The sequence below is a fragment of the Schistocerca piceifrons genome, chromosome 4, assembly GCF_021461385.2.
Source record: "Schistocerca piceifrons isolate TAMUIC-IGC-003096 chromosome 4, iqSchPice1.1, whole genome shotgun sequence".
Classification (NCBI taxonomy): Eukaryota; Metazoa; Arthropoda; class Insecta; order Orthoptera; family Acrididae; genus Schistocerca; species Schistocerca piceifrons.
Genome location: NC_060141.1, coordinates 138,834,741 through 138,853,032, shown reverse-complemented (window position 1 = coordinate 138,853,032; position 18,292 = coordinate 138,834,741). Strand labels below are relative to the sequence as shown.

At 38.9% G+C, this 18,292-nt stretch overlaps 1 protein-coding gene across 3 annotated transcripts in view; it reads left to right on the top strand.

The window, feature by feature from the left end:
* LOC124796315 (NHL repeat-containing protein 2) overlaps window positions 1-18,292 on the top strand; it is a 164,308-nt gene that overhangs the window by 98,861 nt on the left and 47,155 nt on the right. For all 3 annotated transcript variants that reach the window (XR_007016744.1, XM_047260442.1, XM_047260441.1), the window contains exon 7: window positions 3,292-3,517. Coding sequence is in view for 2 of the 3 variants with exons in the window: in XM_047260442.1 (XP_047116398.1) it covers window positions 3,292-3,517 (226 nt within the window). In the remaining variant the exon portion in view is untranslated. The remainder of the gene's footprint in view (window positions 1-3,291; window positions 3,518-18,292) is intronic.

The window sequence follows — 18,292 nt, the reverse complement described above, 5'->3', positions numbered from 1 at the left end:
TCTGCTTGGATTCCTTCTTCTCCTGTACTTTTCTTCTTCTTGAAAATTCTTTATTTCCTCTAGTGTAGATAGCAGATAATCGAAATCATGTTGAACTCATTGGTGAGTATGGTATCATTATTATCCCTGACAAATTTTTGGTAGCTCTGGTATACCATCTTTAAGAAGTTAACTTTATGGTACATATTTTGTGCCTCTTTTTCCTAAAGCAATCTCATTCAGGCTCCTCTATTGTTCCTTTGATGTACATTCTCTTTGCTCTCCTCGGGGTTGCTTGGGTAGTACTTCTTCAAACAGTGCTTTGCCCCGTGCAAAATCTGTGCCCTGTAGCCAGCTTTTATTGGCTTCTCTTATCTTGGCTAATGCCTACTGCATTCATCCACGTACCAAATCTTCTTGCCCCCGATTCATTTCTTGATGACTGCATTTGCAACCTTATTGACTGCAGCCTTGACTTCTTTCAACTCTTCTGGGTTCTGTTGTGAATCCTCTTTCTGCAGAATTTCAAAGCAGTTACTAAGCTGGAGCTGAAATTTGCCTTTCTTTTTAGTATCTGTGAGTGAACTGATGTAGTGCACCACCTTGTTCTGTCAGTGGGTTGTTCTTGTAGCCAGCTTTTTACAAGGAAGTGCTTGCTCCTGGACTCTACACTCTATGCTGTCTTTACATCCATCACCCATTTCTTTGCTTTGATGTCAGTTGCAATGTGATCTAATCTGATTAACCACATGACAGCACCGAAGTTCCCTTATGTATGTCCTTCCATTGGAAATTTTCGCTGCTGATGAACACCCTTTCGATGTTACAAAGGTTATGAGCCTGGCACTGTTGCTATTGCTGAGTTCATGTAAACTATATTGTCCAGCTGTTGAGTAGAATATGTCTTCTCTTACCACTTAAGTGTTCACGTCACCCAGCAGGACTTTACAATTGCTATTGCGGATGGCATCCTCGACTACGTCCAACACCGCACAGAATTAATCCTTTGCTTGGGATGTACACACTTCTGTGATCATATGGCAGTTCCCAAATGACATTTTACACATCTTCATGTCTGTTGTTAATAATGCTATTCTAGGGGGCACTGACAAGAACCCAGAGACATTGGCAGCGAGAGCCCTGCTTTCACAAAATCTCATACCCAATTTGTGTCCTGTCCCACAGGTTCCATAAAAGGAAAGCAACTAAATCCTTCCTGTCTCTTTCAATCTCTTTGACTAGGCTAGTTGAGGCACTTGTTTTATATAAACTACAAATGTTTCATATCCCAAATCATACACGTTCTTCTCACACTTTTCGTCTATTTTATGTTATCAAATTCCAAGGCTTCCTTGTAATCTGTGCACTATTATGTTAACAAGATTTCTGTAAAGGTATGATAGCCAATTGCCAACCCACAATCTGGAGGAGCAAGGTTCTTGATTTTGGGGTAACCCTTCCCTAAATGAATTGCTTTCTCTACAGCTGTCAAAGTTCATATCCCGTTTTCTTAAAAATATGAAAAGATGAAGGACAGGGAGTGGGAAGATAGGGTGTCGTAAGACGTGCGTCATCTGGTTCAAGATCTGACTGGTTTGGGAGACCCTGCCAGTAGCTCTGCCATCGCCGGCATAGCCTTTAGTAGCATACCAACATTAAAACTTCTCCGTCCACATGGACAGAGCTACTTTAAACTGGTATCTCCTGGAGACAAACTGTGACATAATATTTATTATATATTGCATTGTACATTTTTCTGTGTTTCTTTTAATTGTTACAGCCTTCTATTTTGGTTTTCAAATTTTCTCACCAGGTATCTGTGAAATATGCAGTGGCTTGTTCCATGAGAAAGGCATTGACTCACAGGGTCCTATGGAACCTAATGAATTATAATTACTCTGATTTTCTTCTGTTTTTAATTGACTTTGAGATCAATATCTTGTGTTTTAGGAACATAAATATATCAGTTAAATCAGTTTGGTTTTCATTGTTAAAAAGTGTGGATATTATTGATTCTGTATTCTAGGTTGGTGCATGAGGTCATAATGTTTTTGTTTCAGATGTTAGTATTCCAGTTGCTGTGGGTTTATTTATCGATTGTCATTTTTTATTTGTAGTTCACTGTTACAGTTTGAGTTTACATATTGTTAGTTTGTCATTTGAAGATATGATTGGAGCTGTGGATACTAGAAAATGGAGTACCAAGTGGAGAAATCAAAATATTTCTGACATATTCTTATCTCTGAAATCAGTTGAGGGGTGACAGCAGTAGAACCAGCCATAAACATTTGTTCCACATATGGGATAATTCCATTGGACAGAGTACTGCATAAAAAGGGGTTTTCATTTTAAGGAGTATTGTTTTAACATTATTGGTTCTCCACGTTCATGAAGACCTTTGGAGTGTGATGAAGATCATTTAAAGTACATTAATCCAGAACGGTTCGCTTCAGTGTACTTGAGAACTGGCAAATGTGATGGACTGTGATCATTCGACCATTGTGCGACATGTGCATGCAATGAGGAAGGTTCAAAAATTGTATGTATGGGTACCGAATGCTCTGGGCCAAAATCGCAAAAGTCAGTGGGTGGCCATATGTGCATCTCTGCTTGCTCATTATCAAATAGACTTGTGAACAGCATTGACCATTCCTATCAAATATCATTATTGGTGATGAGAAATGGTGTCTTTCTGCAAATATAAGGGAAATAAATGGCAGCAAGTCCCTGGACAAAGACTTACACGCATCCACAAAAGTTTATGCATCTGGTGGAACAGTGACAATGTGGTGTACTACAGATTGCTTCCCTGAGCACTGCTGACATTTATAGTCAACAACTGAGATGTCTTGGAGACACATCCCAAGAACATTAACCAGGAAACCGGCAAGAAGTGATGTTATTCCATGATGTTATTCCACCTGCTAGGCTTACAAAAAACACAATTGGGATGGGAAGTCATTCCACACGCATCTTATTCACTTGATCTTGCTCCCTCATATATTCACCTTTGCCACTCTCTATCGCACAGCCTTCAGCAAACTTCATTTCCTGATGAAAATGCACTCTGAACGTGACTTGATGAGTTCTCCACCTCCCGCGTTGGCAGACTGTTGTAAATAGTGAAGGAGAATACGTTATTGATGACTGAAGTATCTGTGATGTGTATCCGTAGTGTTCATTAAACTTATGGAGAAACATGATGAACTTATGCACCAACCCAATAATAGTAGGTAATATTACAGAAGCAGAAATGTTCCATCATTCTTATTAATAACCTCTTTCTTCCATATTTGTATCACATGCTTACAGGTTTTATAAGGAGGGAACTTGTGTTGCCATTGTGGGTACTGGGAAAGAAGAAAATCGTAACAACTTATATCCTCATGCAGCAGCTTTTGCACAGCCTTCTGGTGTGACACACTCTCCTGAACTGCAGGCTGTCTTTGTGGCAGATAGTGAGAGCTCAAGTATTCGGAGAGTATCATTGGTTGATGGAAAGGTCAGCGCTGTTGCTGGTGGCAGTAGAAGTCCTTTTGTAAGTCTTACAAAATTTAGGCACTAATATTTATGTAAAATTAAAGATTGTTACTAATATACTATCAGTATAGAGACATGTTGAGTTGTAGACTTAATAAAGTATAGAAATGTGGTAGCTGTTGACTGATGAGTCACAATATTCACATCATACAAACACCTGGGAATATCAGTATGCAGGGCTGTGCAGTTTTAACTGAAGCAATCGACAGGCTTTGATTTGTCTATGTAGGAGTGGCAGATTGCAGTTTGTCTGTAAAAGAGATTTTTATAAGAGAATGTTACAAAATATACACAAAGCGTAAGAAATAAATGTAGACACTGAGCATTTACAAAGAAGGTTGATACAAATGGCCACATACGTGTGTGACTTGTAGAAGAATATATTTGAAGTGCTACAAAGTCTAAATTTGATGACACTCAAAGAAAGTCAAAGAGCTACTTACAAAATTCAAGGAACTGGTTTCAGAGTAAATAGTAGTAATTACACAGGCCAACAACAGAAAATCTTTTTTGCTGAAAATACATTGTTATTATGTTTTTTAGGGTGGGAAATCCAAATATAATACCTAAAAAACTGTATCACCCAACATTTCTTCACATTTTACAGTTAAATTTATTAAATTAAGCGATTTTTAAAGGATTTAACAGCTTTTATTTAGTTAAAATAATTTAAAAACGAGGTGTAATGAATGTAGCTGATGTTGGTAGCACTGCTGAAAAACATTTGCTGGCAAAAAAAGGCCGATTCTATTTTTGTGTTAACAGATGGTATTTTTTTTACTGTCAGTCTAATGTCACTTTCCCGTTTCCTGTACATGTGCTCAGTACAATGTCTAATCATGGTTGTAAAAATTCTGCTGACAGTTTTTTTTTTATATTTGTGGTGAATTTGTGATTAAAAAACACCAAAGAAACATTACAGACTTTGTGAAAAAGGTTTATCTATCATACTTTGGATCTAAACTTGATCAAGATAAATCTTGGGCCCCACATAAAGCATGTTATGTGTGTGTTGAAGATCAGAGAAAATGGTCCAAAAAGGAGAAAAAGCCTTTAGATTTGCTGTTCTTATGATATGGAGGGAACCAAGAAATCATTCTGATGTTTGCTACTTTTGCAGTGTAGATATTATTGGTCATAATTTGAAAAACAAGAATGTAATAAGCTATCCTAACCTTCTGTCTGCCATCCGACCAGTAGGGCATGGTGTAGATTTGCCACTTCTTAAACCACTAGATGATTTAAATTCTATTCCAACTGAAATATTTTCCGATGTACATTCTGATTCAGATGAACCAGATGATGATGCATTCCATTGTAATACAGGAAGTCTAGAGCCAAAATTGTTTACTCAGACTGAGTGTAACGATTTGGTTAGAGATCTGGGCTTAATGAAAGGCTCAATTGCTTTGCTCTAGATTAAAAAAAAGAACTTATTGGCAGTTGGAACCAGCATATACATGTATAGAAAGAGAGAGCAGCAATTTTCCAAGTTTTTTCAACAAGAAGATGATTTAGTGTACCGCTCAGACATTCCCGGTCTAATGAATGAGTTTTGTATTGAGTACGAAAAGGAAGACTGGAGGCTGTTTATTGATTCATCCAAAAGTAGTGATGGAAAAATGCTACCAAGGCCGCTGGAACACCAACATGGTGGGGGACTACTGTTGGTCACTTCACTGAGAAGTTCAGCAAGCGACTCTCCATAAAAAAAGCTACATAAGAAGCTTCAAAGAAAAAAGAGGAAGAAAATACAAACCAATTCCAGCTGACAAGTGAAACCTCTATTAACGCACATCATTGTTTTAAGTAGCTTACAGTAAATACAAACCATGCTTATGTTGTAATGAAGCATTTCATTAATTTCCCCATTTACTGTATAGCATAAGATTTTTATACTATATAATAAAAAGCATGTTGCTCAAAAACTATGGGTTATACAAAAAAACTAAGGCTAGATTTGGATTCAGCTCATAAAAATCTATAAAGATCAGCTATGAAAGTAAAAAAAGTTAAAAAAAAATTTTTTTTTTCATTGGCCAGTTATCTGGCACCCCCAGTGGAAGATGTACTGTGCTGCTGTTCTTCTATTGTTACTATTTTGAGTGTGGCAAAACAATGCTGTAGTGTTAATCTGGGTATGCTAGTGTAAAAAGTGTCACAAATTCAACTAAGTAAAAAATCTATCCATTTTGCATGTTTATATACATATGTAAGTGCACTTCCAGATTTTCCTTGTGGTAGGTTGTGTACTAAGTGGGTTTTATTAGAAACTATAGGTGCTAATATATTACAGGTCATGTAATTTTCCAAAATTTTTCATTATTTGTGTCAAGGCTTGTGCGTATAGTGATATATCAAGTATTTCTGAACATTTGTAACTACCATGCAAAATGTTTACTATATCATCAACTGTAAACTAAATTTGTGTTCTTTAGAAGTTTGTGGCAACAATGTCCTTGTTGAAACACAAATCTCTAGTTTTATTGTATATTTGTTTGATAAACTGTTTGTGTTTGATAATTTTTGGATGCTCATGAGTGTAGTGCATAACATATTTTGTAGTCAGTTATGAGCTACAATTGTGTAGCAAGTCTCTTTGCAGAAAATCATTTCCCTTCCTACTGCAGTATAGGTACTTACATGATCAGTGCAGTATTTCCAATTTTTTAACTGCTACTTCTAAATCAATGTTTGAAATGTTACAATCATGATCTCAGTGAATCTAATTTAAAGTTAATTGCTTAGTGTTCAGATAAAGGATTGAGGAATTTTTGTAGGGAGAATGCATCATGTTATCTTGGATGGAGAGTCTTCAGCAGTTGTAGAAGTAATTGCTGGAGTGTGAGTTATTCTTCGTGTTTTATTGTCCCTGTTAATACACATCAATAAAATGAACATTGAACTACACTAATTTGGAACCATTCTATTGAACGGGCATGGAAAATTGTGCATTAAAAATCATTTAGTTTCTCACTGGAATCAACTTTCTGTTGTCAATGGACATTGCGTGAAAAATGTGGTGAGCAGCATTTGCCCGGACTGACTCCAGCTACAAGGGAAAATGTGCTTGACTACTTTTAGGAAACATGCACAGTATAGTCTGTTCACTGCGGGATTTTTGCAAAGAAGTATGTGCACTCGGTATGTCTGCTTGGGGGGGGGGGGGGGGGGCCTCATCCAAGATGTGGAGGTGGCCTTGCCTGCAGCTATCGAGCGTGCAGGGTGCAGTGGTCTGCATGTAGTGGCTCACATCAGCACCAACTATGCCTGTTACTTGGGTTCTGAGGTGATCTTCAGTTCATACAGGCAGCTGGTGGAGGTGGTAAAGACTGCTGGCCTCATATGGGGGAGGAGGGGGGGCAAGCAGAGCTCACAATTTGAAGCATCGTTCCCAGAGTTGATTGGGGTCCTTTGGTTTGAAGCTGAGTGGAGGGTTTCAACTGAAAGCACCATAGACTCTATGACGGTCTAGGCTGCAGAATATTTCTAGACTAGCGTTATTGTGTGGGGATTTCTAGGACTCCCCTTTGATAGATCAGGGATGCACTACACAAAGGAAGCAGCTACTCAGGTAGCAAGAGTACTTGTGGAGTGCACAAGAGGGTTTTTCAGGCTACGCAGGAGCTTGAGGTGCTCTGATGAACACTCGTCAGTCGATATGCAGCAAGGGAAGTCAAACACCATTTAGAATAAAGACACTTCAACTGTCACAGTTTTATCAGATAACTGTTGAAGTATTTGTAATAAAGTTCCTGAATTTACTGCTCTCCTGGAAAGTTATCATGCTCAGACTATTCTTGGGACCGAGAGATGGCTGAAATCCGATGTGGAAAGCTCTGAGATATTTAGCGAGTCGTGGAACGTATATCAGAAAGACAGATTAGAGGCAATAGGTGGGGGAGTGTTCAGTGCAGTTGATAAAAATATTGTCTCTGTTGAGGTCAAAATCGAGTGTAACATTGAAGTCATCTTGTTGCATATAACAGGTGTAGGTGAAACCTAGTTAATTGTTGGATGTTTTTACCAGCCACCCGGTTCTGCTATGACAGTGTTTTTTTGTCATCAGTCTACTGACTGGTTTGATGCGGCCCGCCACAAATTCCTTTCACTTGCAACCTACGTCCTCAATTATTTGCTTGACGTATTCCAATCTCTGTCTTCCTCTACAGTTTTTGCCCTCTACAGCTCCCTCTAGTACCATGGAAGTCATTCCCTCATGTCTTAGCAGATGTCCTACCATCCTGTCCCTTCTCCTTATCAGTGTTTTCCACATATTCCTTTCCTCTCCGATTCTGCGTAGAACCTCCTCATTCCTTACCTTATCAGTCCACCTAATTTTCAACATTCGTCTATAGCACCACATCTCAAATGCTTCGATTCTCTTCTGTTCCGGTTTTCCCACAGTCCATGTTTCATTACCATACAATGCTGTACTCCAGACGTACAACCTCAGAAATTTCTTCCTCAAATTAAGGCCGGTATTTGATATCAGTAGACTTCTCTTGGCCAGAAATGCCTTTTTTGCCATAGCGAGTCTGCTTTTGATGTCCTCCTTGCTCCGTCCATCATTGGTTATTTTACTGCCTAGGTAGCAGAATTCTTTAACTTCATTGACTTCGTGACCATCAATCCTGATGTTAAGTTTCTCGCTGTTCTCATTTTTACTACTTCTCATTACCTTTGTCTTTCTCCGATTTACTCTCAAAACATACTACGTACTCATTAGACTGTTCATTCCGTTCAGCAGATCATTTAATTCTTCTTCACTTTCACTCAGGATAGCAATGTCATCAGCGAATCGTATCATTGATATCCTTTCACCTTGTATTTTAATTCCACTCCTGAACCTTTCTTTTGTTTCCATCATTGCTTCCTCGATGTACAGATTGAAGAGTAGGGGTGAAAGGCTACAGCCTTGTCTTACACCCTTCTTAATATGAGCACTTTGTTCTTGATCGTCCACTCTTATTATTCCCTCTTGGTTGTTGTACATATTGTATATAACCCATCTCTCCCTATAGCTTACCCCTACTTTTTTCAGAATCTCGAACAGCTTGCACCATTTTATATTGTCGAACGCTTTTTCCAGGTCGACAAATCCTATGAAAGTGTCTTGATTTTTCTTTAGCTTTGCTTCCATTATTAGCCGTAACGTCAGAATTGCCTCTCTCGTCCCTTTACTTTTCCTAAAGCCAAACTGATCGTCACCTAGCGCATTCTCAATTTTCTTTTCCATTCTTCTGTATATTATTCTTGTAAGCAGCTTTGATGTATGAGCTGTTAAGCTGATTGTGCGATAATTCTCGCACTTGTCAGCTCTTGCCGTCTTCGGAATTGTGTGGATGATGCTTTTCCGAAAGTCAGATGGTATATCGCCAGACTCATATATTCTACACACCAACATGAATAGTCGTTTTGTTGCCACTTCCCCCAATGATTTTAGAAATTCTGATGGCATGTTATCTATCCCTTCTGCCTTACTTGACCGTAAGTCCTCCAAAGCTCTTTTAAATTCCGATTCTAATACTGGATCCCCTATCTCTTCTAAATCGACTCCTGTTTCTTCTTCTATCACATCAGACAAATCTTCACCCTCATAGAGGCTTTCGATGTATTCTTTCCACCTATCTGCTCTCTCCTCTGCATTTAACAGTGGAATTCCCATTGCACTCTTAATGTTTCCACCGTTGCTTTTAATGTCACCAAAGGTTGTTTTGACTTTCCTGTATGCTGAGTCTGTCCTTCCGACAATCGTATCTTTTTCGATGTCTTCACATTTTTCCTGCAGCCATTTCGTCTTAGCTTCCTTGCACTTCCTATTTATTTCATTCCTCAGTGACTTGCATTTCTGTATTCCTGATTTTCCTGGAACATGTTTGTACTTCCTCCTTTCATCAATCAACTGAAGTATTTCTTCTGTTACCCATGGTTTCTTCGCAGCTACCTTCTTTGTACCTATGTTTTCGTTCCCAACTTCTGTGATGGCCCTTTTTAGAGATGTCCATTCCTCTTCAACTGTACTGCCTACTGCGCTATTCCTTATTGCTGTATCTATAGCGTTAGAGAACTTCAAACGTATCTCATCATTCCGTAGTACTTCCGCATCCCACTTCTTTGCGTATTGATTCTTCCTGACTAATGTCTTGAACTTCAGCCTACTCTTCATCACTACTATATTGTGATCTGAGTCTATATCTGCTCTGACAGTTCTAGAGTCATTGAAAGAAAGTCTACGGTCAGTAGCATGTAAATACCCAGGTCCTGCAATACTGGTTGGAGGCGACTTTAACCTGCCAAGTATAGACTAGGATGTCTACGTATTCATTGTGGAGGGTACAGATAGACAGTCATGCGAAATACTTTTGATGACATTTTCTGAAAATTGTCTTGATCAGCTAGCTTGGCAGCCCATACACAATGGAAATATCTTAGACCTTGTTGCTACAAATAGGCCGGACCTTATCAAAAATGTCAGTATAGAGTTGGGGATTAGCGATCTTGACGTCGTTATAGCAGCTGTGATTACGAAAGTTAATAAATCAGTCAAGAAGACTAGGAGAGTGTTTCTGCTAGATAGAGCAGATAAGTGGTTATTAACTTCTCACTTAGACATTGAATTGGTATGACTTAGTGCCAGTAAGATGGGTGAGAGGAATTATGGGCGAAGTTTAAGCAGATTATAAATCATGATCTGGAGAGTTATGTGCCTAGTAAGTGGATAAAGGATCAAAAAGACCCCTCATGGTTTAATAACAAAATTTGGTGGCTGCTGAGGAGGTAGAGGCTGTTGCACTCTCAGTTCAAAAGGGAATGCATACATGATGGCAAGCGAAAGTTAGCAGAGATTCATGCATCTGTGGGAAGATTTACATGCAAAAGCATGCAGCAACTACCACCGTCACACTAAGCAAAAGATCTGGCAGAGAACCCAAGAAACTTCTGGCCATATGTAAAATCGCTAAGCATGTTGAAGGATTCCATTCAGTCCCTTGTTGACCAGTCTGATGTGGCCGTTAAAGACAGCAAATCAAAAGTGAAGTTTTAAATGTCACATTCTACAAACCGTTCACACAAGAGAATCGTACAAACATACTGTCATTTGACCATCAGAAAGACTGCCGTAGGGATAACATAGTAATAAGCATACCTGCCATAGGGAAACAACTGAATGGTTTGAAAGCAAGTAAATCACCAGGTCCGTATGGACTCCCAGTTCTATTTTACAAAGAGTACTTTATGGCATTGGCCCCTTACTTAGTTTGCATTTATCATGACTCTCTCGCCCAGCGCAAAGTCCCAAGTGACTGGAAAAAAGTGGAGGTAATTCCAGTTTATCAGAAAGGTAAAAGATCAGACACACAAAATTGCAGTCCAATAGCCTAACTTCTGTTTGCTGCAGAATCCTTGGACATATTCTCAGTTCAAATATAATAAACTTTCTTGGACTGAGAAGCTTATGTGCACGAATCAGCATGGTTTTAGAAAGCAGTACTCGTGCAAAACTCAGATTGCGCTTTTCTCACATACTGAGAATTACAGACGAATGGCAATAGGCGGATTCCATATTTCCAGAAGCATTTGACATGGTGCCCCATTACAGGCTGTTAACAAAGGTACGAGCATATGAAATAAGTTCACAGACATGTGAGAGGCCAGAAGACTTCTTAGATGATAGAACCCAGTACGTTGTCCTCGACGGCAAGTGTTCATCAGAGACGAGGGTATCATCAGGAGTGCCCCAGCGAAGTGCACTACAACCGCTGTTGTTCTCTATATAAATAAATTATTTGACTGACATGGTGGGCAGCAATCTGTGGTTGTTTGCTAATAATGCCATGGTGTATGGTAAGGTGCTGAAGTTGAGTGACTGTAGGAAGACACAAGATGACTTGGATAAAATTTCCAGTTGATGTGATGAATGGCAGCTAGCCATAAAAGTTGAAAAATGTAAGTTAATGTGGACAAGTGGGAAGATCAAATCCGTAATGTTCGGATGCAGTATTACTAGTGTCCTGCTTGACACAGTCAAGTCATTTAAATATTTGGGCATAATGTTGCAGAGTTATATGAGGTGAAACGAGCATGTGAGAACTGTGGTAGGGAAGGTAAATGATTAACTTTGGTTTATTGGGGGAGTTATAGAAGAAAGAGAGTGGTTCATCTGTAAAGGAGACCGCATATAGGATGCTGGTTCAAACTATTCTTCAGTACTGCTCAAGTGTTTTGGATCCATACCAGGTGGGATTGAGGGAAGCCATCAAAGCAGTTAAGAGGCGTTCTTCCAGATTTGTTACCAGTAAGTCCGAGCAACATGCAAGTGTTATGGAGTTGCTTCAGGAACTTAAATGGGAATCCCTGCAGGGAATGCAACATTCTTTTTGCTAAACACTACTGACAAAATTTAAGGATCCAACATATTGATAATTTTTACCATTGGACCAACTAACTACAACTGAATGAAACATAATTTTCATACCATACATGTTTTGCCTTTATTCTCTGCAAGGCATCTTGAGTGGCAGGCTGCGTGAACGATTTTCTACTTGTTATGTTTCTGTTCCAATTTTGGTGCTGTGCCTCTTCTTATAATTGGAACTTGGGGTTTTTCTTTTCCACATTTCACATCACTAGGAAGTGAACACTTGTTTTGACACAGTGTTGATGCCATCCGAAGTTTATTCTGTATTTTTTTAATTTTGGTCTGTAAAGTCTGTTTTGTATTTCAGCCTTTTTTTAAAAAAAAAATATTTATGTGATTTGAAAAATGGTGTGTGGCTGATAAAGTAATTTTTTATGTGCCAGATGGATTGAAAAATTAGTAAATGGCATTGAGAAAGCTCTGAATTAGACCTTTTTTTAACAACCTTATGGACCAGAGAGTGAATCTTGATCTCCGTTTTGCGAATTTTATCCAAGTGATGTGAAGTTACTGAAAAAAACCAAGACATTTGACAAAGCTAAAGACAAGTCAGAAATTTTCAGTTTCTTGGGACTTCAGTGCTATAGAAGAGACACTTCTACCCAGAAGCACAGAGAGTAATGTAAAGTGAAACTCAGTTCTTCCCAACTACATTTGTCTTCCGTCCATCGTGGATGTAGCAGTGACAATGTAATTTCATCTCCCAGGACTACATCATCAATTCAGCTTTATTCTGCTAGACAAGCTGCTTCAATGCAGAGTTAATCTGGTGTTTGGAAATGACTGGAGGGAAGTCTGCTAACTCTGCTGTTCAGCCACCTTCTGAACATGTCAAAGAAACCTTTGAGACAATGTTTGCTCTAAGTGTTCCTGCTGAGTTTATCCTTTCAAGGACAAAGGAAGATATTTAGTATATGATGCTTTAGCTCCATGTTGTAAAAAGCAGTTGGTCTCTAGCAGAAGAGCACGTTTCCCTCTGTTTTGATGAAACTGTGAATGTAGCTTCAAAGAAAGAGCTTCAAACTGTAGTTAATAGTGGATTCCAAAAAAGGATTACAAGATATTTCTGAAAATGCTTTTTTCTCTAATTTTTTTGATGGCTGAACATCTTGCTGGAAAAATTTTATAAAAGTACAATCAGATATGAAACTTCTTGGTCATCAGTTTATGAAACATGTTTCCTCTGGATGCTGACATTAGAGAATGAATTTTAGAATAATGGTCAGATGTTGAAAAATATTTTCTTCCGTCCATACACTAGGCACAAAAGCAAATTAACAAGTTCTTATGAAATACAAGAATGTTGTTAAACTCTTAAAAGATAAAACTATCAAAACAGAAATTTTGTTTGCTAGTTCAAGTGCTTGTACATGTTCAGTATCCACTGGTTTCATTCAGAAGGGAGATGCTTTAAAGCATCTAATGTATAATAAGCATCCATGTACAATAAGCATCCTGCAAAGAGAGTGGAAGAAGGATCATACAAAAACATTGTGAAATTCGCCCCAGTTCTTCCTATTGAGTACAGTGAACATACAATAGTTGATGAATGGAAGAAAGTATGTACATTAGAAGAAGAAAAAATGGATGTAGAAAGGGGATTCTAATTGTCAAGGAACCTCTTGAATGAGAACACAACAAATACACGTGAAACCTGTTTCACTGCTGATATCATTTTCCAAACATTTTTTGAATGAGGTGTACTCTACAATGATATCTCACCTGAGCAACAATAATATCCTCAGTTAATCACAGTTTGGATTTCAGACGAGTTGTTCTATTGTGAATGTCATTTACACATGCACTGACCAAATTTTATAAGCATTGAATAACAAACCTATCTTAAGCCACTGAACTATTTGAACCGCAATATCCTCCCAGATAAACTGAGGATTTATGGAAGTGATGATAAAGCCAATAAATGGATAATGTCAGATCTAACCAAAAGAATGCAGAAATTGGTACTTAGTAATTCAATCAATGTAATCAGAGGAGATTCCTATGACTGGGGATAAACCACATATGGAGTTCCCCAAGGCTCGATCTTAAGTCCGCCGTTGTTCCTTATATATGTAAATGGTCTTCCATTTAAGATACAATAATTGTAATTAGATCTTTTTTTCTGATGGCACTAATATTGTAATCAATCCAAACGTACACACAGCAACAGAATAAAAGGTAAACAATGTTCTTAACAGTGTCATTAACTGGTATTCCGCTAATGGTCTCCCTCTTAATTTTAAGAAGACACAACACATTCACTTCTGCACCTCTAGAGGTACTATCCAGTGGTAATTGTAACACACAGTGAGGAAGTAATAAATAGGGTGGAAACTTCAAAATTTTTAGATGCCCATATTAATAGGCATTTGAACTGGAAATATACATTTTAGAACACCTAAAACAACTTAGGTCAGCTGCATCTGCACCTAGAATCATTACATATCTAGGGGGCAGACAAATCATCAAGTTGACATGTTGTGTGTATTTTCATTCAATAATTCCATACGGTACAATGTTGTGGGGGACTCATCTTTAAGAAATAAAGTATTCATTGTTCCAAAATGTACTACAAGAATAATATGTGGTGCTCACCAACGATCATCTTGTAGACATCTGTTCATGGAGTTGGTCATTCTGACTACTGCTTTGCAGAATATTTGTTCCCTTATGATGTTTCTTGTAAATAATCCACTCCAGTTCAAAACCAACAATAATGTACACAATTGCAGTACCAGGAGGAAAAGTGACTTTCTTTGCTTATTTCCTGCTTATTTAGCCTGACCAGATTAGAGCCTTAAAGTCCTCACTTACATTTGACCAGGAACAACACATACAAAGAAATATTATGTAATAGTCACAATAAAAAAGAATAATTGACAATAATAATAACAGTAGTAATAATACTAATTATAAAATGATAAAATAACAGAGACATTAGGAATGATGTTGATTAGTTATTACATGACAAACTCAGTATTAATAAAATGTATGATGAGGCAAACATCTGCAACTGGAACGTATTTATTGAATACAATGGATTTTTTATTCTATCAATACTGATAATTTGCATTATTAATAAAAAGTAATAATTGGCAACAATAATAATAGCAATACTAAAATGATGATGATAAAACAATGTAGGCATTCGAATTATATTGATTAGTTTAGCACTTTCGAAGCCTTGTTTGGTTTTAGAAAACATGGAAGGGATAATAAAAGAGGAGAAGACGGAAATGAATTGACAGTGGCTGTTAGGAAGGGAGAGAATTCCAAGGGGAGGCAAAAATGGTGGGGTAGGGAGAGTTGATGAGAGTGAGCTGCAAACAAGTATATGTAAGGGATAGCTATTGTGATAGAAGCTGAGCCATTAACCATCATTCTAAGTTTTAAAGAGCTTTAATTGCTCTGATATTTTGAGGAAAAACTTGCCAGAGTCAAGATCCTGACATATAAAATGTTTTAGAGAACATGGCGGTGTTGTGTTGTGATAAAGAGAAGGCTTTTCTCTCCTGAGAATGAGTATTTCTGCTGTGTTGTTCAGATAGTAGTGTAAGGATTGAAGGTAAGAAGGACTACAGTGGTTGAGAAGGTGGTACAGCAAACATACAGCCTGATAGTCTCTACACTTATCAGCACCTAGCCATGATAATTGTTTATAGGCAGGAGTGATGTGCTCAAAATAATGTATGTCACAAACTTATCACACACAAGCATTCATCGCCAGTCCCACCCAACGTCAGCTGTCATACGAAAGTCGTCGGAGAATAGTATCACCATAATGAAGGATGGGGAGTATTAGTGACTCTATGAGTTTCTGTTTAAGCTCTAGAGGAAATACTTTTTTTATATTTCTGTAGTGAATGAAGTGAAGCTGACCTCTCTTACAGACGGCAGTTGTGTGTTCATTAGAGTCTAAGTGATAGTTCAGAATTATCCCCAAGACCTTTGGAGAAGAAGAAAGTTATTTCTGTGCTGTTTAGGATTAGTGGTGGAAGAGATTCTCTAAACTGAGAGGTAATAAGTCTCTTGTGAGCAATAAGGTTGCTTGCACTTTAGATGGCTTAAGTTTCAAGCCTATCTGTGCGCACTCCAATGAAGCATGTGAGTCAATGTCTGTGTGCTGGATGGCTGTACACAGGTTAAATGGGTGTGTGCTTAGTTATAACTGAAGGTCATCAGTCTGGTACTGAGCACCGTGGGTTTCAAATCCGCACCAGATGGCATGGACCTCGATTACCACTAGAGGTCTCTACAGCCATTGCGTTGTAAGCCGTGGCTGCGCACGCTCCTAGCTCTCATATAATGTGAGGGTGCCACGGTGGAGCATGTGGTCCCAGTGGCCAATAGTGACGTACCCTATCATGTATTTAAGCGCCTGCCTCTCGCTTAGCGAGGCAGTCTGATATTCACGTGAGTCTATCAACATCTCACCTACAGACAGCGCATTTACTTTGCTTGTTTCCATATACGAGTGGACGTTGTTGATTTGTGAGGTTTTTCGCTTGTGACCCTGTTGCTTCCTGCGAGTTGTTGTTCATAGGGTCTTGCTCGGTCGTCAGTCGTATTTTGTGCCCGTCCTTTCCTGTTCATCTGTTTTGTTTGTTTGTAGGCCTCTCCCATTCAGTCCCACCACACTTTCATTCTCGGCAACCCCGCGACCAGAACAGTCGTGGTTACAACATTTTGGCAACAAGGTAAATGGTGGTAGTTGTTAGCATGGAGGCGAAGCTAGTCTGTCTTCTGGAGCAACAGCAGCAGCTCATGCAGCAGCAGCAGCTCCAGTTAGACATCTTACAGTAGTCACTGCGGTTACTAATGGACAAAGTTGATTCAAGGGACGCACTACAACAGCAGCTTCCAAGTCCTTGGGTGTCCGATGGTTTCTCACGTCCACCGTCATTCCCCCCATTTAATGGTGCTAAAGAAGACTGAGAAACATACTTACATCTGCTGGAACAACATTTCATGGCTTTGCAAGTCATGGGTGACTCCTTGCAGTGGTAATTGTTTTTTATTACGGTATATTAATAATTTTTACTTATGGACCGTCTGACAGCAACTGAATAAAACACAATTTTAGTGCCATCCGCGTTTCGCCTTCATTTTCTGCAAGGCATCATCAGTGGCCTGGAATATGTACATATGTTAGCTATTTTATTTACATTTTTGTCATTGTGCCTATAGGTTATAAACAGTTCTGGTGATTGGTATTTCCTATTAAGTAGTAATGTTTTGAACTGTACTTACAGGTTGCGTGGACAATTTCCTACATATTACGCTCCTGTTGCATTTTTGGTGTTGTTCTTCTTCTTATGAACGCCAATTTGCGGTTTTTTTCCCCATTCCACAACACTATGCACTGAACGCTTGTTTTAAAGCAATGTTTTGGTTTCTGTTGCCGACTGTCAAATGTTCAGTGCATAGTGTTATGGAATGGGGAAAAAAAGCGCAAATTGGCGTTCATATGAAGAAGAACAACACCAAAAATGCAACAGGAGCGTAATATGTAGGAAATTGTCCACGCAACCTGTAAGTACAGTTCAAAACATTACTACTTAATAGGAAATACCAACCACCAGAACTGTTTATAACATATAGGCACAATGACAAAAATGTAAATAAAATAGCTAATATATGTACATATTCCAGGCCACTGATGATGCCTTGCAGAAAATGAAGGCGAAACGCGGATGGCACTAAAATTGTGTTTTATTCAGTTGCTGTCAGACGGTCCATAAGTAAAAATTATTAATATACCGTAATATTACACGCAACTGAGGAAGACAGGACTATAAAAGTTGAAGATGTAAATTGTTTTTGTCTTGGGCCTCCCCAGACACGTTCTTTCTTCTCCACAAGTTGGCACCGTTGTCCGTTCCTGTGGCTCTCTCTTTCCAGGATATATTCATTTTGCTGACAAACTATTATTCCCAACGCTACCATGTGGTCGCCTCTCAGCTGAAGTTCCAGCCTGGTCAATCATATGGTTTCTGGGTCACGGACTTCCAGGGTCTCAACTGTAGAAGCGATTTTACGTGCATCAGTCACCAGTATAAGGCTTTGTAGGCAAATTCCCTGATCCGGGATGTGGTGGTTCAGCTGGCTCCCAATCCTGAGGTCCACACTGCAGCGCTGAAACTTGATAACCCCTTCTTGGAAGAGATTCCCCGCATTGCCCACTTATTTGAAATTGCTCAGGCAGCTAACAAGTGTCTCATGGCGCAGCCGCAAGTGGCGGTGATTGATGCATCTGAGCGGGTTCCGCCCTCGCAATGTAGTTGTGCACAGTTGACAGAGGCCAGCCCCATTGGGACTCCTCTTTTTCTGACATCTCTATGGCATTGGCGC